Consider the following 14,172-nt stretch of genomic DNA (forward strand, 5'->3'; position numbering starts at 1 on the left):
ATGTGATAATATGCACGTGAAGTGTATGTGCATGTGTACAATTTCCGACCTCAGTTCAGAAACAGTGGAAAATTTCTTGGCTGCTCTAGTTTGTCTGTGAATATACACTCAGTTGTCACACACACACACACACACACAGACGCTCCGATGGGATCCAGTCTTCATTAAGAAGCAGCATCGTGACTCGAACCTTCTCCTCCTGTGTGAACTTGCGTCTTTGCAATGAGTTTAATGTGAAGGCACCTGTCCAACATAAATACTAAAAGAACGTTCTAAAAATACCCACTTAAGGAATTAGGTGTGTACTCGAAATAGATGGCCACGAAGAGCCAGTCGCAGTTTTTATAGCACAAACAACCGAAGGGAGAACCGTCTCTCAGGAGAGGACTCTTGCGATTCGTAGGTGATTTTTTCATCGTGTGGGGACCTGGACCTTCTGGAGCACCAGACGAGCTTGGTGTCTTCCGAGGACGGCGCCCGGGAACAGGAGAACATGGATGACACAAACAGCGAGCAGCAGTTTAGAGTCTTTAGGGACTTCGATTTCCTGGATGTGGAGCTGGAGGATGGAGAGGTACCGTATATTCTCTGTAAAAATACCCCCCTCAGCCTTGCCTTGACTAACGAAAAGGTTCTTTTTACCTGCTAACCGATCAGGTTTTATAACAGACTCTTTAATCGGGAGGCCGTAAACTTTGTTTTCAATCAACTTATCCAAAGGACAGCAGCTTAACTTTGGCAGAAGTTACCACACCCTTCCTGTCTGAGTCCACAGCATTTAAGCTGCCAAGTTCTTTCTAAATGGCAGGGATCTGACGTTTAATGACCACACAAAGACTGTGTGTGTGCGGTCCAAAGGTGAACTTTAAAAGAAAAAAAAAAAAAAAATCACAAACACATTCAGGTTCTGAGCCTGTTCACTGGTACCTGGGCAAAACTTGCTAAGAGTCTAATTATTTTAAAAGTGAAATTACTCTGATTCAGTTAGTTCAAAGCTTGCCTGCTCCGACCTGAGAAGGGAGCCTCGGGGCTCCAGCATTGTTGTGCTGTTTGATGAAATCACGACTTGAAACAGGATATGGTGCACACGAGAGCTCTTTGCTCTGCTCTAGGCTGCTAGCTCGTGTCCCCGACACCTGCAGCCGCTGAATTCATGTCTCAACCGGCCAATGCAGATTTGTGGATTTGAATGATAATTACGGTGATAGGATGCTTTCAGTTATGAATCATGTGTTTGAAAACTGGGATTGGAAGGAGGGGCATCATTGTGACCCTCTCGTCTCAGTAGCTTAGAGGCACGTTCCAGCTGGGGAAAGTCTCTGCCTCATGGAGGAAAACAAAACTGACCAAAAGGGAGACTGGCGTACCTAAAAATGCCTGATAAGGAGCCAGCTCCTGGTGTTACTTCACATCCTGAGGCTCACATTCAGCTAAATGCACTGTCTTTCCCAGACAAAGAAAGGGCTTTCTGCCAGTCTTACAGTTAAAATGGAGGCCCGAATTCAAAGTTTAACCTATCCCGTGACTGGTATGCATCTCCTGACTCAACTAGAAACTTGTGGAAACGGTACTTCCGGTAGCTGCCTACCTTCCCTAAAAGGATGGGACTGTGGACCAATCCTCTTATGTTGAGGTAAGGCCAAGGAGCTCTCCACTTTTGTTCCTCCTGGCCAAGGCCTACCCTGGATGTCTGGGGAGAATTCTGTCCCCAGGATGAAGAATGTTTTCTCTACCTCTTCTTTCTGTAGAAACCAAGTTTAGCCTACCCAGTCATTAAAGAATATAAAGACGCTAGCTGTAAAACACCTTTAAAATAAGTGTCAGCTTTTCACCTTGAATTATCCTAGAACCACTAAAAAGTACTGCAGAGTTTTTCTACTGTTAACCTTAATAAGTGATAAAGAGGGGCGCCTGGGTGGCTCAGTCAGCTAAGCTAAGTCCAACTTCGGCTCAGGTCATGATCTCACAGCTCGTGAGTTCAAGCCCTGCATCAGGCTCTGTGCTGACAGCTTAGAGCCTGGAATCTGCTTCAGATTCTGTGTGTGTGTGTCTCTCTCTCTCTCTCTCTGCCCCTCCCCTGCTCATATTCTGTGTCTCTATCTCTCTCAAAAATAAACATTAAAAAAATTTTTTTAATAAATAAGTGATAAAGAAATCAATCACTAAATGTGGTGAGGATTGTTTTAAAAAGTCTAAGCCAAAATACAACTGTTTAGAATACTTTCAAAACATCTCTGAGCCAAAGCTATATGGGATGTCCGAAGATGAGCTCCCTGATCTGGACCGGTGACCTAATTTTTGTTCTTGGCCTAGAATTCACGCTTAGGCACCCTCTTCACTCTGGAAGTTAAAGTAAGGAGGGAAATTTTGATGAAGCAAGAGAGGCATCATTTTCTAGTCTCAGCCAAAATTAAAAAAAAAAAAAAAATGTCTTATGGGACGTGACCTGGCAAGAGTAACGTCAAGTGGAAGAATCAGACACGGTTTCTGAACAAATTTAATTTCTGTCAAAATAAAGGAAGGAAAATATGAGGTGCCACTCACTTGAAAATAAATATTATACTAATGCTTTGGGGGATAGTTAATAATGAATGCTACATCTGACTTCTAGTATTCTGTTATTCTAGCAAACAAGAACTACAAAATCATAGTGATCATTTTCTCTTATATAATTAAGATTTTATAAGAAACTTGAGAACGTGGGGGTGTGTGGGTGGCTCAGTCAGTTAAGCGTCCGACTCTTGATTTGGGCTCAGATCATGATCTCACCATTCATGAGCTCAAGCCCCGCCTTGGGCTCCATGCTGAGTGTGGAGCCTGCTTGGGATTCTCTCTCTTCTCCTCTCCCACTCGCACACTCTTTCTCTCAAAATAAATAAATAAAACTTAAAAAAAAAAAGAAAGAAAGAAAGAAACTTAAGAGTGTGAAAGTATGTATTTCATCCAAATAAAATAAACCATCTGAGAATATTTTGCTACTTCTCAATAAGATTATAATAAGGGATTCTAGCAAGCATACAGGGTAGTACAGTAAAAATGCTCGAGCTTTAGGGTCAGGCAAGTCCAACTTTGAATTTCACCTCTGCCCCTGACTTAGCTCTTGGCTTCCTCAGCTATTAAGTGGGTATGATAATAGCCTGCCGAGTTGATGTGAGGATTAGGTAAGAACCTCTGGAAAGCTTCTAGCACAGTGTCAGGCACATAGTAGGCATTCCTTTGTACTGTCATTGGTGAATAATTCCAGCATATCCTCATCTGAGAAAGCCAAGCATATCTGGCATCTAGAGCAAAACACAATGATCAGAAAAGAAAAAAAACTTTTTTTAGATCTGTCCCTTTTCATTAAATAGTCTCAGAATTTACTGACTCCTATCTGTAACGGTTTGCCTTTGAAATTCTGAGAATCTTTAGAAGGTGCCGTGTCCTTGCTATTAATTGCTCATTAACAGTGAACACACCAGGATGACAGACACTAGCCTCGTGAGATGGATCAGGTGATGCCGCCTTTTTTTCTCCCAGTTGATGAGCCTCATTCATTTCCCCACAACACTGAACAATTTGCTCACAAAGAAAAATTGAAGCATCCCCCCGCCCCCCACCAAAAAAAGGGCGTTGAGGAGCACAAGGTGTCAGTCACTGAAGTGACAAGCTATTTCAGAAATCGTATTTATGATTTGTTACCCCAGATACATCATCCGCCCCTAAGAGGATTGGAATTGCTGGTGCTTGGTACTGATTTCTCTCTTTGGGGGTTTGTATATCTTTACCTTTTTTTTTTTTTTAAGTTGCATCAAATGAAGTATATATCGTTGGCACTGTTTGTTGCTGTTGTGTTAAAACTAAGATAAATGCACTTGAGTATCTTTAATATTATCGTTTTAAATAGACCTCTTATTTGTTTTTCTGTCCATTCAATCCGCTACGAAGGAACTGCAGGTAAGATGATGCTATGTTTAATTCAGATCCGCTAAGTAGATGTTTTGCATCGTCGCAGATTTATAACAACATAATTGCTTTTCTTCCTCCCTTCTAGCGTATGTATGCCTATCTGCGCGCATATTTACATTGAGGTGTGAGTGAGACAAAAAGTGTTTTTCTTTGTGGCTCCAGGATGGGAATAGTTTCCAAACTATAAATACAAGACAATTTTAAAATCTAGTCTGGAAGTTGCATAATTATATCTCTTGAGAGAAAGTGAGGTTTAAATAGGACCCATGGAAATCTTATAATGCCTGAGAAGGCAGCCGCACAACGGAATTCGTTGTGTTGTTACCTTCTCTAATTAAAGGTGAAGTCAACAAGCGGCATCCAACAGTATACCACGAACACTTCCAAGCAGATCTGCTTATTTTCCAGGAATTAGGAGCTGTCTTTGTATGGCAGCTGTATAAAGTTTCATCCAGATGAGAACCATTTCTCAAAAGGGGGTCCTAATAATAATGGCACCCAGGAAACGGGCATAAGCCAGGACCGTCCTGGGCGTACTGACTTGTGATCACCCTACTATCCATTGCCATGTCAGACTTACTCTGAGTAGGCATATCTGGGCAAATATATTTTGACCACAGTGCACTTACGTCCCTTCACCAATAATTCTTACCTGACAGAGTTCTAGTGTGGAAAAAAAATTATTTCAAAGAATAGTGTTTCCAACATTTCTAGAATGTTCAGTCACTAGTACTTACCTCAGTACAAATCCTGAGTGGTTAAGTTTGATAGCTGACATACGCAGATTGTCTTGAATAATTAGCCATCTCTTAAATTTTCTCCCACATAGAAAAATCTGACATAATCAGTAAGACACTGTTTTGACCTTGTGGGTTGACTTTTAATCACCACACACACTTGAGCTAGATAATAGCACTCTTGTATCTCAGTTCTTCAGCCTCCACCACGGTAACAGTTTCAACACCGTTCCCTCTAATGGAGAGCTATCGTATCCTCCAGAAAGACATCCCACTATTCTTCCTGCGACAGACGCCTTCCCTTACAACCCTGCTTCTCATGCCTGGTCCAGCCGGGTCTTCACCAGAAGTGCAGTTATATCAGTAGGAGCCATCATCCTTGCCCGGTGTAGCATTCCCTGCCCCTGGGCATCCATGTTTCTCTGCAAGCTCATGGTTCTGTCTCGGGCTCAGTGTCGGAGACTTCCAGAATTGTCACCTAAGATAGTTCATCCAGCCGATCCACTGATTGGATGCACAAGAATCGGTGCTAGGATTTATGTTTTCTATTCATATTTTGTGTATTTCTCCCAGTAATCTGCACAGTCTTTTTTCTCTGTACTCTTATTCTTCCAATCTTTTTAACTTCTTCACACATTGCGATTTCTTTTTCTCTCCCGTATTCTTGCCTCTCCACATTTTTTATTTCATTTTTTCACCGAAACAGCTATTTTAAAATCCCAGCACAACAGTTAACCTTTTCCACTAGGAAAAAAAAAATTATTTGGTGACAGTTTATCACAGCAGATACAGATAAAGGTATAGATACAGATAAGACAGCAGATATAGGTACAGGACATGGAAATCATATTCAACGTCTCCTTCTTATAATCAGACGGTCCTAAGAACAATCATAAACATCACGCATGGGGATCAATAATGATAATGATTTCTGTATCATATCCAGAATGTGCTCAGGATCATTACCTGTTGCCTTCCACCATGAATAGCCAAAACAGACTTTGGAAAAGCTAAGTGTCTGTTCTGTGAGAGATCTATGAGAATGGCAAGGTGTGCTTCATTCAGATCCAGGAGAAATAGATCCTTAAACCAGAGGAAGATGATTAGTAAATTTAATGATCCTAATTTTAACAGTGATTTGCCTCTCTCATATTATACGGTTACGCTAGTCACTGAGCTCTCACCGGAAAAAGTTGTTTTATTTCAGTGACCCATCAGACAGTGTTTCACATGGCCAATAAATGAAAGGATTCTGGGCTAGATTTTGTTTAGATTCCCTGTTCGTGTAGGTTAAAACTCGCTTATCAGGGGGCTGTGTACTATTTCCCTTGCTTTATTCCTGTTTTAACACAGAGAAAAATAAAACCCCAGTTCCTTTCTACGAAAAGATTTTGTGTGGACAAAGATACTTAATATCAGACGGTTAGCAGAGCAAGTCTGAGATACAATTAGAAGCTTGAACACTTGGATTGCCACTTAGCACGGTTGTCAGTAAATTAAAAGGTACAAGTCAGCGATAGTGCTTGGGACCAAGTCAGTCATTTCAGGAAAGCAACTCATTTCCACGTTGGGACAATTACTTAAAGATGAGCCTAAAGCAAAAGTCAAGCCACACTGCTCTGGCCTCTGCGTAGTGCATGATCCGTCAGACTTCGCCCAGCTGCTCTCAGATGTTCTTTTAACTCGCATTTGATCTGCAAAAACCGCTGTAGCAGGAACAGGCTGGAATGTTTACCTAATGAATGCTCTTCTACTTAATACCCAAGGGATGTGGAATGTGCTACAGCATAGCTCCTACTTTTTCTCCTTCTGAAAATAGTACTAAACGGGCCGGGGAGGGGGGCACACCTCTTTGGAGATTGTTTTAATATTAATGGTCTCTTTCTTACAGCTCTTTGGAAACACAGATCATTATAGGGTTTACCAAAGTCACAGTTTAAAAAATATAATACTACCCGCCACGCCATGGAGAAGCGTGCAGTGCTTCTCCCTGCGAGTTAATACGCATCTAGGTGAAAACAGTATGCTTTCACTACCTTCCACATCATGTGAACAAATTGGTTGCTACCAAGGTAGACGAGAGCTTGAGAGTTCGTCATGAAAACGTTTGTTTCTAAGCTATGATTATGACTTAACTGGATGTGTGAAGGTGTAAGTGCAGGAAGATCCTGGCATAAAAACCAGCTGCTGGTATGATTTCAGGGTGAGAGTATGGACAATTTCAACTGGGGAGTGCGCAGGCGTTCTCTGGACAGCTTGGACAAGTGTGACAGGCAGCTTCTGGAGGAGAACCCACTTGCAGGAAGGTCTCCCAGCCTCAACAAAATGAACCGTGAGGATTCTGACGAGTCCTCCGAAGAGGAGGACCTCACAACCAGCCAGATCCTGGAGCATTCAGACCTAGTAAGTAGAAACCTTCCCACCATAGGAGACGGGAGACTATGTTCGTACCCGAAGCAGTAAGCATGGTTTCCAGTCGCCGCTAAAGAAACTTTCCACCGCTGCTAAACCCAAATCCGAAACGTCGGGTGGCGTCCAACCGATTGTAACGTGCCTCTTGCCTCTAGGTTGCCAACAGAGACGACTACTGGGGCATTTGTTATAAGCCCTCGATGGCATCGAGTCTGTTCAGGCCTGGACTTTCCTCAAATAACTTTTATGAGTCTGGAACCTTTTTAAAAATTCCTGAGACATCTGAAGTCTTAGGCAGTCTAACAGTGGGACGTTTGGATGTGGTTATCTGCAGATACGAGTGTTCATGTTTTCCAGTTCTGGGCCATCGGTGGCTCTGCCAGCTGCCGTGTGTCAGTTCTAACGGTAGCGAAATACGTACGTTAAACGATACCCGTCAGCCAACAACCGGCTCGGGCAGTGGTTTGTACTCTTACGTAGAGAATAATTCGAGCTTTTAGAGAAACTTCACTCTGTGTTTTACCTGCTCCGCTTTCTCAACAGATCATGACTCGTTCCCCTTCCGAGGAGACGAATCCCCTGGAATCGCTCGCCGCGGCCTGTGACATGACCCCTGCCGACCCTCATTCCTTTAGCACCAGAATGGCTAGCTTTGACGCGGCTCTGTCTGACATGAATAATCTGCAGATCTCTGAGGGCTCCAAGGTGAAGAGATTTTGGCAATTACGATGGCAATTTACTTAAAGATAAAGTACCTCCAAATTGCTGAGAAATCTTGGGGGGGCTATAAGTGGAGAGACTGCCTTTATCTTTTTCTTTCTTGCTTTTCTGAAATACTTGAGTTTGCGCACCTGAGCCTCGGTTTTGAAGCGGTTTCCCTCTCGCAAATGAGCAGCCACCTTCTTGTTGGCTGAAAGAGCTTCAATCTGAGGTCCTTTTCAGACGGAACACTTGGCATTTCCCATACAGCAGGAACACTGCTGATTAATGGCAAAACAAATCGGCATATGTCTGAGATGGTTGTGACTTGGAAACTGCTGTTCTTTGTCATGACTTTTATAAAACAATATGCTAAGTGAGGAGTGGGCGTATGCATGTATTTGGGGAAATTTTTTCCTATGTAGGAACCAGCTATACAATCTGTGCATTGATTCCATTCTGGCCTTTTGGCATACTATTGGAATTTTCAGTGTTGATCACAATATTATGCCAGATTTGCACAAAACCGTCCTAGCCAGACTGAGGAGAGAAGTAAGTAACGGATACAGTTTTCTTATTTAAAAGGTCAGGTCTTTAAAAAGCTAACAATGTACATACCATTTGAAGTTGATTTTATCAAATTTCCCTACAGTATCATCACCATAAAACTACCCACTCCCACACTGGGTTCACATAAATGCCCACATTTATGCCCGTCAGTATAGAATTTTATTCTCTTATACTGGAAATACCAAAATAACTTCCTACTGCTGTTAAGGGAAAACTTCCTTCTCCTGAGTTTGGCAGTACAAGTTTGAAAGAGAAAACTATAAAAAACAATTTTTAAGATGTATAAAAGTATATTCTTTCTGATACTTCTAGTGGGAAAAACTATAATGCTGGCTGCTGTATGTTCTTTTATAGTGGACTTAAAATAGATTGAGACCGAGGGAAATCTATGTCCTTCAAACCAAGGACAACCACCCAAATCGCAATCACTTAAAAATATTGAAGATTAAAGAATGATTTCTAAGAGAGCCTCACTGCCAAAGGGGTATAGTCAAATTCTTAGAGTCAGTGGAGTCCTTTTTTAACCTAAAAAAGGCCCAGAAAGGAAACTTGTCTGAGATTAAAATTCCAGAATCCTAAGATTAATAAATTTCATGAAAAGGACATCACAAAATAAATGTGAAGTTATTAGTGTTTGTTATTCCTCAGTCCTAGAATAGCCATTTTCTCCATTTTTTCTAGTCTGAATGCTAAATTACATAGATTTCTCCTAGAAAGCACTACCTAAGTGGTAATATATTTATGGACTCCCACAGAAATCATCTAATTCTGTCAAGGAAAAGTTAAGTCTAATTTCTGAAAGGCTGTCTCTGTTTTCCCCCACGAGCTGGGTTTCTGCAGGGTGTAATACAGCCGTGATGTTAGAAAAAGAAAAGAAAGGAGATTTTTGTAAGAATTCAGCCCTCCCCTAATAGATTAAGTTTATGTGCACTAATAACCCACACCAGTCACCAGCAGTCAGTCTCGTTGGCACCACCGTAGTTTTTAAAAAGCAGGGAAAAAGCAGATATGGATAAGCCTCTGAAACTCTGCGTTTATGAGCAATTCCTTCAAAGACATGAGATATCTTGTTTCCCTACCATATCTTTAAACACTCCTCTTAATTTCCCTATTAATCCTAGATTCAGAATACTAACTGGGTGGCCGGATAGCAACCTGTGATAATGCTCTAATTCATATATATTTCTCTTTTGCCTTGCTTTGTTTTGTTTTGTTTTGTTTTGTTTTTTAAGAAAGTGACTCACTGAACTGTGTGCGTGTGATGCCTTCTTTTCCTCTTCTGGTCTGTAACCCAGTTGCCTTCCTTCCTCTCATAAAGAACAGTCAGTTCTCCGGCTGACTCCCCCTGGCCCACATTCAAACCCAGCCTCTTTTTCCATTCTACTTGCTCTGTCTCTCGCCTGCCCCTCATTGATCCCAGTTCTGCCTGACCTAGAGCCCTTTCATTTCGCTGCTCAGTCTACATTTGACAGCGGGGTGAGACGAGCCTCTTCCATCCGTTATCTCCAGGGGGTATCCCTAAGAGCACAGCATGTATGTAAATGGGTCTTAGAGGATTTCCAGTATGGAAAGACCTGTGAACGGGGCAGGCTCAGTGAACAACTATGGATCACTCATGCACCCTGCAGGTATTTCTTGAGCATTTACTATACTGGCCCCTGGTGATTCTAAATTCCAGTTGCCATAGGTAAAGGAATTCTGTATCAGAGAATTCCCTCCGGATAGGCTTGCTTTGGAAGATGAGGGTTTTACAGTGCAAAGAGCAAGTCCGATCGCTCTGATTATCTCCTTGATGTCAGGCAAGTCCCTTTCCCACACACGAGTTGTCTATAAAATGTGAGGGGTCTCTGTACTTAGCATTTCTATCCCCCGTAATTACGGGTCAAATGTGGCCATCTACTGAGAACCTCCTTGCAAACTATTGCGGACAAGAATGAAAAGAAGGTAAAGAATTAACAGTACTCCGGAGAATGCCCGAGTCCAGTTGTAGAAACTCACTGTATTGTAGCTGGGAAATAAGTGCCCCCAATTTCTATCACTCTCAGGATTTGTCACTTTTATTTTTTCCTTCAGTGGAATAGATTTTCCCAAATGTATTCTCACATGGTGAGGGGATCCTTTCCTCTTTTTCTTCTTCCAGGCTGAAGCTGTCCAGGAGGAGGAGGACACCGCCGTGCACGAGGACGATCTTTCCAGTTCTGTTAATGAACTCCCGGCAACTTTCGAATGCAGTGGTAGCTTTAGCCTGGATATGACTGAGGCAGAAGAAAAGGGCAATCGAGCACTGGACCAGTTTACTCTTGCAAGGTAAAGAAGCCCCTGGTGGAAATGAGCAGTGATGGTGTACCTGGCACTTTGTCTTGTATTCACTGTATCTCAAGTGAGGTCACGTGGGCACTGCTGGGACTTCCTAACGAGGAGTCCAAATTGGCTTCTGACTCAGAGGGCTCTCGGCTGGTCAGAGCCGTGCAACCGAGTGTGGAACTGAAAAGGGTACTCATGCACAGGGACTCATAAAGCCACTGAGTAACGTAGAATAACAGAGTAACATAAAGCCATGGCATAACTCAAAAGCCAAAAAGGGGTCTGGGGACATGGTCCGGGTTTTGCACACTTTGAAGATAAGCAAGACTGGCAAGCCTTGGAAATGAGGAGTTCTTTCCATTTTGAGTTTAAAGACAAGAACAAGAAGCTCTTTATAAGTTAAATACCTACTCTTTTTTAAGTGGGTGGCTTTCAGCCTAGTCACTGATGTTTCTGAGACTAGTGAGCTGTAGTCAGAGAACACGAATGGACAAAAATAGAGAGGAATAGATAAAACACTAATGCAGCATCTAGAATAAATAACAAGTGATGAAGGCTACAGATTGGCTTCTGGAAAAGAAAGTCAGAATCCTAAAATCTCTCTTCTGAATGTGGACAAGAATGAAACAGGTTTGGATACGGCTAGACAGAGACCTTCTGTTATGGTGAGCAGTATCTGGTCTTTGAAGGGCAAGCTGATGGTGATAATACCCACAGAAGAATCTGACCTTTCACTTGTGTTTATTATCTTCCCTCTCCTCGTCCCTCTCGGTCTCTCTCACCCTGCGTTTCTCTTCTTGAATTTTCCCTTTCTCCCTTCTCCCTCTTCTCCTGGGCATTCATGCATGTGCAGCCATTAATACTCTCCCCGACAAAGGAAAAGCTAAAAGATTCAAAATGTTTGTTATAATGGTTCATAATGGAAAATGAAAAGGATCAAAAGTGCCAAAGCATGGCAAGTAGTGTTTATGTGTCTGGGGAATGGCCACTGGGAGGGACAGTTGCTGGAGGCTCCAAGAGGTCAGGGGGAGCCTAGGTGTCTCAGTCGGTTAAGCATCTGGCTCTCGATTTCGGGTCAGGTCATGATCTCATGTTTCATGAGATGGAGCCCCGCATTGGGCTCTGTGCTGACAGCATGGAGCCTGCTTGGGATTCTCTCTCTCTCTCTCTCTCTCTGCCCCTCATCCCTCATGCACACTTGCACTCTCTCTGGCTCTCTCGCTCACTCGCTCTCTCTCAATAAATAAATGTGTACAAAACTTAAAAAAAAAAAAAAGGAGGTCAGAAAGGGAGACATCATAGAAATTCTAGAGGAAAGGTCTCTTTCCTCCAAGCAGAAGAGAACGTTGAAGGGCTGTGAAGGAGAGCTGAGTCCCTACAGCAACCTCAAAGGGAGGAGGGGACAGAACAGCTGACAGGGTTAGAATTTACACAGCCCGGTGAAGGATGAGGACGTCACTCCTTGACCAGGTTGTTTTCATCTTTCACAGCTTTGGAGAAGGTGACAGGGGGGTCTCTCCCCCTCCCTCGCCCTTCTTCTCGGCCATCCTTGCTGCGTTTCAGCCCGCGGCCTGTGACGATGCAGAGGAAGCCTGGCGCAGCCACATCAACCAGCTCATGTGCGACTCAGATGGCTCCTGTGCTGTGTATACATTTCATGTGTTTTCCTCCTTGTTTAAGGTACGGTCCTCGCTAGCAGTTCAGATGACTAGGTCTCTTAGGGGAGCCAGCTAGCTTCCGGTTTCAGAAGGGGTGCTTGTTTCATTCTGGGTCTGCATTATTTTCTCCTCCAGATACCCCCCCAGTTGCCTGTGACTTCAGCCCTTCTTCTGTTTAACCGTAATCTGCTCAACCTTCTTAAACTGGTATCGCAAAGGCCTTGCCCCCAAATGATTGAGTCCACACGCTGTCCTGTTTGCTGGCTTATCTTGATGTCGTGATCCCAGGCAACCGTGACATGATGTCAGAACCAGCGAGTGGTATCATCTGCCGAGCCTATCCTGCACTCCTCTTAGACCCCTTCTGTACCTCTCTTTTTTCTTTACTGTTCATGTTTATCTTTTTCTTGTGTTTTATCTCTTTCCCGGCATGAATTCCTTAAACATGTCAGCCGTAGCTATGAACACTTGCTTCTCCTCAGAGATGCTTCCGGACACATGAACAGTCATACTTTGCGTCTCCGGACACATGAACAGTCATACTTTGCGTCTCCTGGGTGAGCCACAGCCTGGCGAGTCCAGATGGTGTCTTTGTGCAAATTGGAAACGGATGTCCCTTCCTCCAGAGCATTGCAGCACAGGGTGTGGCCAGCAGAGGGCAGGCTGGATCTCAATCCCTCCGCCAGGCACCTGTGGCATCTTGCACACAACTCAACGAAGCAGCCTCTGTGTGGACACCTTCAGATTTCAGCTATTATCCCCAAACACACTTACAACATCTGAACCAAAGAGGTGGAGGGAACTTGACTTCTGATGGGTGATCGAAGGTTTATTTTTATGCCTGCCTGTCTGTTGCTGTGCAAATACCTGTCGGTTCCTCTGTGCATCTTGCTCTGAACTTTTGCTCTCTAAATTTCATCAAACGATTGGTGGAGGTGGGACGGGCATCAATAGAAGAGAAAGATGGCCTGTTTTGAAGCAACCCCGAAGGTCTGCCATCACTGCTGGAATTAACTAGCCCTGTGTGCTGTATTTGAGGCTGATCCTGTCTGGGAAAGTGGCATGGCTGGAAGTAATGTTTAGCCATGAAGATGAGGCTATGGGTGAAGATTTGTATGGTTACCATACAGTGTAGGAGAAAACTAGTTTTAAAAAGCCAGTATGTATGGTAGTATTTTTTTTAATTTTTTTAAGCTTTATTTCTGAGAGAGAGACAGACAGACAGAGCATGAGTGATGGAGGAACAGAGAGAGAGGGAGACACAGAATCCGAAGCAGGCTCCAGGCTCTGAGCTGTCAGCACAGAGCCCATCACGGGGCTTGAACTCACGAACCATGAGGTCATGACCTGTGCCCTACTTGGACATTTAACCGACTGAGCCCCCCAGGTGCCCCCCTTTTTTTTAATTTTTTAAGCTTTATTTCTGAGGGGGGGTACTATTTTTTTAATGTCTAGAAAATAGTGAAGATTATACACTAGCATTTCACTGTAGTTTACTCAGGGTGATGAGATTATAGGTGTATTTCTCCCTGCTCCTTTTTACTTTCTTTAGCGCTCCTATTTTCCACTAATGAAAATGCCTTTCTTTCAGCATTTTTTCTAAACTTGTATTTGCTCACTCACAAAGCAGAATTGCCACTAATAATGCAGGGGAAATGTGAAAAGGGACTTACGTAGTAGTTCCAACTTTCGGTAGATGTGAGTAATGGGGGAGTGAGCAGCCAGACAAGGTAGAACCCTCTTACACTGTCCTATAGGTTGAGCTCTATAGAGTAGATCATGAAAGAGGGACAGTCACTTGGCTGGACTGAGGGATGGGCTCACTAATCACCTTCAGGGAGAGC

General features: G+C 43.3%; 1 protein-coding gene across 12 annotated transcripts in view; it reads left to right on the forward strand.

Moving 5' to 3' along the window:
* The window catches only part of FRY (FRY microtubule binding protein), a 340,234-nt gene that overhangs the window by 298,720 nt on the left and 27,342 nt on the right, over positions 1-14,172 (forward strand). For all 12 annotated transcript variants that reach the window (XM_042948349.1, XM_042947801.1, XM_042947961.1 and 9 more), the window contains 5 exons: positions 404-574; positions 6,888-7,088; positions 7,641-7,802; positions 10,507-10,673; positions 12,161-12,350. In XM_042948349.1, the coding sequence (XP_042804283.1) occupies positions 404-574; positions 6,888-7,088; positions 7,641-7,802; positions 10,507-10,673; positions 12,161-12,350 (891 nt within the window). The remainder of the gene's footprint in view (positions 1-403; positions 575-6,887; positions 7,089-7,640; positions 7,803-10,506; positions 10,674-12,160; positions 12,351-14,172) is intronic.

Source organism: Panthera leo, chromosome A1 (assembly GCF_018350215.1).
Source record: "Panthera leo isolate Ple1 chromosome A1, P.leo_Ple1_pat1.1, whole genome shotgun sequence".
In the NCBI taxonomy this organism is placed as follows: Eukaryota; Metazoa; Chordata; class Mammalia; order Carnivora; family Felidae; genus Panthera; species Panthera leo.